At 47.8% G+C, this 6734-nt stretch overlaps 1 protein-coding gene across 1 annotated transcript; it reads left to right on the plus strand.

Moving 5' to 3' along the window:
- Positions 1-305: 305 nt before the first annotated feature.
- Positions 306-5649, plus strand: LOC131737229 (uncharacterized). Its single transcript, XM_059024797.1, has 4 exons — positions 306-357; positions 4693-4887; positions 4982-5230; positions 5330-5649. The coding sequence occupies exons 1-4, from the start codon at positions 306-308 to the stop codon at positions 5647-5649; spliced, it is 816 nt and encodes a 271-aa protein (XP_058880780.1).
- The last annotated feature ends 1085 nt before the right edge of the window (positions 5650-6734 follow it).

Genomic DNA, 6734 nt, shown 5'->3' on the forward strand with positions numbered 1-6734 from the left:
CAAGAAAATCTGTTTTTAAAAAAAAACAAAAAAAACAAAACTATTCAACCCAGAAGCACTGATTGGTTGGTTGTGTGTTTAAGGCTGCCGATAACTCATGACTCAGATGGGAGGAACTCCATCACTGCAAAGTCCTGCTCATGGTGTGGACATGAGATGGGAGGAACTCCATCACTGCAAGATCCTGCTCATGGTGTGGGCATGAGATTTCTAATAATAACTGGAACTCAGAGCAGCTGATTCAAATTTGGTTACTTTCTGAAACAAGGGGGCAGGGCGGAGCTTACGGCACAAACAAAAGGAAGATGGTTCATAACAGCGAGGAGAGTGACCGCATGGGGAAGTACTCGTGGAAAAGTACGGAGCAGTTTGAAAGCAGGTTGACAGCTGCAGAAACTAAACTTGCACTAAAAAAAAAAAACATGCCTTCAATAATCTGTCATACCTGCATGATGTGGGAAATCTGAGAAAACCCAGCAGAGCTAAACCAAGTGTGTGTAAAGTGAAGCACGATCCAGGACTTGCTTCGAGTAAGTAAGCTAGAAATGGAGCTGCAGGAAATGACAGAGCTTGAGGAGCTGACACACCCGGAGTTGTTGAAGTTTGAACCCCTAACAGACAGAGCCACCAAAGAGATAGAAGAGGGTCGAAACAGATGGATTCAGGTAGGCAGAGCCAGGGGAAAAAATGAAACTTGGTCAAACACAACCACCCGAAATCAAAACATTAAACAAGTCTGAGCCACTTCAAAATTTAGATGATCAAAACCAACATCAAGAGAATGAAAGGAACAACATCCAGGACCCTATAAACAGTGCTGGCCAGGCAACAAAAAGAAGAGAAGTCCTGATTGTCAGGGACTCCATATTGAGAAACACAGCAAGTTCAGTGCGCAGTCTGGACCCCCTTACTACAACAGTGTGCTGCCTTCCAGGAGCCTCTGTCAAGCACATCACTGAGAACGTGGACAGGCTCCTAGAATGAACAGGAGATGACCCGGTAGTAGTCGTTCACATCGGTACAAACAACATTGGAAGAGACCGATCTAGATCCCTGCAAAACAATTTCAGAGAGCTAGGAAACTGCCGGCACCTTGCAAAGGAACATATGGACAGCTGGAAATAAATAATCTAAATGCATGGCTGAAATCGTGGTGCACATGGGAAGGCTTCACCTTCCTTGAACATTGGAACACATTCTACAACAAGGACTATCTATATAGGCGGGGCGGACTGCACTTAAATAAAAAGGGAACCAATCTAGTCAGGAAAAGGGTCCTCGAAGGTTCAGAATCATTTAAAGTAGAAAGGAAGGGGGGGAGAAATCAACAAAAAAACAGAAGGGAGACTACATCAAAACAAGGGCAACACCTCGGGTAAGACAGTCATTAAATGTATTTCTCTAAATGCTAGAAGTCTCTAAAAATGTTAGAACTTGAAGCTACTGCAATAACAAGTAACTACAATATGATAGGTGTTACAAAAACTTGGTTAACCGAGAGTGATGGAGACGAATATAATATTAGTGGGTATACACTGTATAGGAAAGAGGCAGGACAGAAGAGGTGGAGGGATAGTGCTATACATCAAAAACAGTCTTGAAGCCCAGGTGTTAAATCTAGAAGAAAAAAACAATGCAGAATCAATATGGGTCAGAATAATGGACAAAAATTCAATGGGCATTATAATATGGGCATGCTGTAGACCACCAAATTCAGAGGCCAAGCAAAATAATCTGTTATACAATGACATTATAAATGTGTGTAGCAAAGGAGAAGCCATACTAATGGCGGATTTCAATTCCTCTCCCCCCCCCCCATATAAAATGGGAAAACCCGGTGGGGAGCATGATAGCCGAAATTGAAATGGTAGAAATGATAAATGACTGTTTCCTACTCAATTTGTCAATGCACCAACTAGGAAGGAAGACATGCCTTGATTTAGTCTTTTTAAATAACAAAGACAGAATAACTAAATCAGGTCAGAGAACCACTGGCAAACTCCGATCACAAAATGGTCTCATTGAAGTGATTTTTAAAACCACAAAAGTAACGCAAACTGTACACAGAGTCTTCCACTCGGAATGGTGCTGCACTTTATGTATTCTGGGTGTTTCAGTGCCCCACAGAATGCAGCAGTTTATTAAACTATTAAATGAAAGTGTGTCTGGTTTTTATAGTGGCCGACACCTCAGACCTTTAAACCTGCATGAGTGTAGATAAGGGTTCTGTTAAACTGTCTTCAGCTGTAATTTAATCAAGCACCAGACTGGCATTTATCAGACACTCTGCAGGCCTCAATTAAATAAGCTGCTGTTGCTGCAGTCTCACAGGAGCCCGTTTTGCTGTTGACATTTTTCATGTTTTTTCTGACTGCTTTTCTAATGAAGCCTGTAGAATAGCCCCAATTCTATACGTATGAATTGAACCTAAAGACATTGCAGAGATCCAAGCTCTTGTGACAATGAGGAGAGTACCACAGATAAGAGGAGGAAGGGGGCCGCGGTTTAAAAGGTTTGAGAACCACTGGTATAGAAGTGGTGACAGCAATCGGAAAGCGAGATGTCTCGAGGCAATGATAATGAACGAGTATTGTAGCTTTAAATCAATCTTCAATATGTTCTGTGAACAGCAAGGAGTGTCAGCGAGTCGCTAGGAATTGGTTAGTAAGCAGCTCCCTGTTGTGCTGTAGACACTAATGAGGAGGATGGCCTCTGAGTAAATGCACTTCTCTCTTATTGAGTTTGTCACTCAGCAGGCAACACTGTCACCCCTGACCTAGGAGGTCAAAGACCTGCATTTCACTTTGGAGGGGGCCAGGACTTTTTAGGTTTTTTTTTATTACTTTAATGAAGGTAGTCCAAGATTTGCTGATATTCGGGGTCTATGAAATCAGTTGTTTTAAATTTGTATTTTTGGCACAAACAGTAGCTTTAACTTTTATTTGTGATAAGGATGACATTCATAGAGCAGTTGCGTAAAGCCTGGCTCGGCTCTGGTATCACACCAGTGTACTGCGTGTTAACTGAAGTTTAACAAGAGTTGTTTATGACGTGGGAGGAACTGAATGCCCCGGCTATCCCCCAGGAGAAAATGGCTCCCCCGTGACCTATTGGGTGAAAGGTGACGGCTCTGCCTCCTGAGCTAGCGATGAACACGATAACGGGGTGTGGGGTTAAATACCAGGCCTTTCTTAAAGGGGATCCCCGGTCATCTGGCTCCTCCATACCGACAACAGCAAGCTGTTTGCTAATTTGTGTGACTCGGGGGGGGGGGGTGGGGCCCTGTTTGAACAAACACAGCAGGCTGTGACATTAGTGCTGACCTGCTGCCCTCCTTGCCTCTGCCCTGTTGATATAAACTGCCAGCACCTTGGTTCGCTGTCCCTTTAGGACTGGGAGGGGGGGGTCTTGGGATTAAGTGCAGTTTGCTTTTTGCTGTGAATCTAGAGCATATTCAAGGCAAGAAAATGTCATACAGAAGCAGAGGTTAAAGAACAAAGTGGGTCAAAAAGAAAAATCACTTTCTTGAAAACAAATGCATATTGTTGTAGTTCAAAAGGTATTTGTTATCCGATGTGGTCCAGGGATTGCACAAGGAGAAAGTATTAAGAACTGATCCAGGAAAAGATGGCCCAGAGAGATGGCCTTGAAATGGTGAAGAAGGGACGGAGGCAGGCTGTCTTACACCTGGGGGGGGGGGGGGGGCGGGGTCATGGGTTTTGTCAGCTGGCTTTTAGAGACAGCATGTCCCTGATTGTATTACAAGTGTGCCGGGTTAACTGGAGAAGCCACAGCAGTTCCCACCACACTGCATTTACCCTTCAGGCTATTTTCACACTGCTGTTAAAGGTCAACACCGCTAATGTCTGATTCCGCACTTCATATCCTACAAAGTTAAGATTCGAAGCAAGGAATTTCCTATTGCTCAATTTGCAGCTTGCATGCTGGCTCCATGCCCACCCTGTTTGTGGTTACATTTATTTATCCTCTTTGTATTGATGCAATTCATTTTATTTTAATTGGGGGGCAGGGTTGTCCAGTGTATTATTTAATTCTTAAATGGGAGGAGGGGGGCTATTGGGAGCTAATTCAAAACAACCAACATGCCTTCATCAGAATGTATGATAATATTCTGGACAGTTAAATAGATAAACAGGTGTTCTTATGGCAGAGGTGGGAATGACGACAGTGTCTCAAGGAAGCCGCAAGCTAAGAGAATAGCCAAGATGACTCAACCCAACCCCCCCCCCCCTCCTCCAAAAGCTAGAGTTAGATTGTGAAGCTAAAGTGTTCTTTTTGCAGGGGCTGTGCTGTTGAGACGTTCATTGACATTAGTGCTGAAGAAGTTTATTTATTTTATTTATTTATTTGATATGATTTAAATGCACGCTGATGCAGCCCACAGTGCCTTGGCCCACGCTTGGCCCACGCTGCTGGCCAGAGAAAGTGCTTCCACCGCTGTCCTGGTGCAAGAGGTGACCTCATCCCCCCCCCCCATTCTACTCCCCAACGCTAGCGCACAGCTCCCCCATCCCCCGTGACCTCACCCCCCCCCATTCTACTCCCCGACGCTAGAGCACAGCTCCCCCATCCCCCGTGACCTCACCCCCCCATTCTACTCCCCGACGCTAGAGCACAGCTCCCCCATCCCACCGTGACCTCACCCCCCCCCATTCTACTCCCCGACGCTAGAGCACAGCTCCCCCATCCCCCGTGACCTCACCCCCCCATTCTACTCCCCGACGCTAGCGCACAGCTCCCCCATCCCCCGTGACCTCACCCCCCCATTCTACTCCCCGACGCTAGCGCACAGCTCCCCCATCCCCCGTGACCTCACCCCCCCCCCATTCTACTCCCCGACACTAGAGCACAGCTCCCCCATCCCCCGTGACCTCACCCCCCCCATTCTACTCCCCGACGCTAGCGCACAGCTCCCCCATCCCCCGTGACCTCACCCCCCCATTCTACTCCCCGACGCTAGCGCACAGCTCCCCCATCCCCCGTGACCTCACCCCCCCATTCTACTCCCCGACGCTAGAGCACAGCTCCCCCATCCCCCGTGACCTCACCCCCCCATTCTACTCCCCGACGCTAGAGCACAGCTCCCCCATCCCCCATGACCTCACCCCCCCATTCTACTCCCCGACGCTAGAGCACAGCTCCCCCATCCCCCGTGACCTCACCCCCCCATTCTACTCCCCGACGCTAGCGCACAGCTCCCCCATCCCCCGTGACCTCACCCCCCCCCCCCATTCTACTCCCCGACGCTAGAGCACAGCTCCCCCATCCCCCGTGACCTCACCCCCCCCATTCTACTCCCCGACGCTAGCGCACAGCTCCCCCATCCCCCGTGACCTCACCCCCCCATTCTACTCCCCGACGCTAGCGCACAGCTCCCCCATCCCCCGTGACCTCACCCCCCCATTCTACTCCCCGACGCTAGAGCACAGCTCCCCCATCCCCCGTGACCTCACCCCCCCATTCTACTCCCCGACGCTAGAGCACAGCTCCCCCATCCCCCGTGACCTCACCCCCCCATTCTACTCCCCGACGCTAGCGCACAGCTCCCCCATCCCCCGTGACCTCACCCCCCCCCCATTCTACTCCCCGACGCTAGCGCACAGCTCCCCCATCCCCCGTGACGTCTGAGAGTCCGAGCATCCTGCAGCAACTCTCCAGGAGCGGCTTGTTGCACTTCCTGCTTCAGCTTCTTACAAAACAGCAGGATCTATTGTGACCTGTTACCTAATGACTGGACTGGAGGCATGTTTACAAGATTCGAGGAGGGGGCCCCTTTACAGAACTGGGGAGTGCAGGGAGTGGGGAGGGTCTGGAATGGGCTGCCTAGTCACAATCTGTTCAGGATTCATTAAAATAGAGGCTGAACAGCGTCAATACCATGCAATATATTTGTATTTTGAAAAACAAAACATGTGGCATTACATATATAATGCTTTAATTACTAATAAACCCACAAGAAGTTTTCTTGTAAACAAACATCTGGCACAATTGCCCTGGCGAGTAAAATTTTCCAAGATTTAAATGGATCACAGTCAGTGCAGAGGCGTAGATGGGGGGAAAAAAATAGCTGATTTCAGATAACTAACATTATATCTACATCCATCTCCCTGGCTTCAGTACTTAACCCTTTTAACTATTTACTGCAACGCCACCTGCTGGACAGCCAACATGTAACTTGGAAAGGGAATCGGATGCTTCCGTTGAGCCTCTTGAGAGCCAAACCTGACCCTGTGGGAGCAGATGTCTGTGCTTACCATGTTGGTCAGAGGCAGGCTCTTGGAAACTCAATCCGGCTCTTGCATGAGGGTGGTCTGCTCAGCCCTGCCTCCTTCTATACTTCTCCCAGCTGTACAGACACACCGATGAATACCCTTTAATTCTCTATATGGAAAGGGGGTACAGTGACTGTAATTAATCGGTACACACTTGTCACTGCGCCGCAGCAAGCACTGCATCACACAAAGTTAGAACTCCAATGCAGGGTCCCAAATGCAACATCTTGTATTTAGGATTTTATTGATCCAATTATTTTCATTAGTTTATGTAAAATTGGTGCTTTTTAGTTTTTACTGGTCTTGTACAACTCAACACATGTTGCAGGTCTTATTAAAAAAGAAAAAGATGGGTTAATGAGGAATCGGAACCAGAAGCATTCAGATACATTATGCAATGCATGGAAACTCATGAGATTGATGGTTCAACAAAGAAAACTT

This window comes from Acipenser ruthenus, chromosome 5 (assembly GCF_902713425.1).
Source record: "Acipenser ruthenus chromosome 5, fAciRut3.2 maternal haplotype, whole genome shotgun sequence".
NCBI lineage: Eukaryota > Metazoa > Chordata > Actinopteri > Acipenseriformes > Acipenseridae > Acipenser > Acipenser ruthenus.

Bases quoted from the DNA above. Each gene is read 5' to 3' on its own strand.
- LOC131737229 (XM_059024797.1), top strand. From the start codon at position 306: ATGGTTCATAACAGCGAGGAGAGTGACCGCATGGGGAAGTACTCGTGG. The intron at 4,888-4,981 runs GTGACCTCACCC...CCCCGACGCTAG, and splicing joins GCACAGCTCCCCCATCCCCC to CGCACAGCTCCCCCATCCCC. The intron at 5,231-5,329 runs GTGACCTCACCC...CCCCGACGCTAG, and splicing joins GCACAGCTCCCCCATCCCCC to CGCACAGCTCCCCCATCCCC.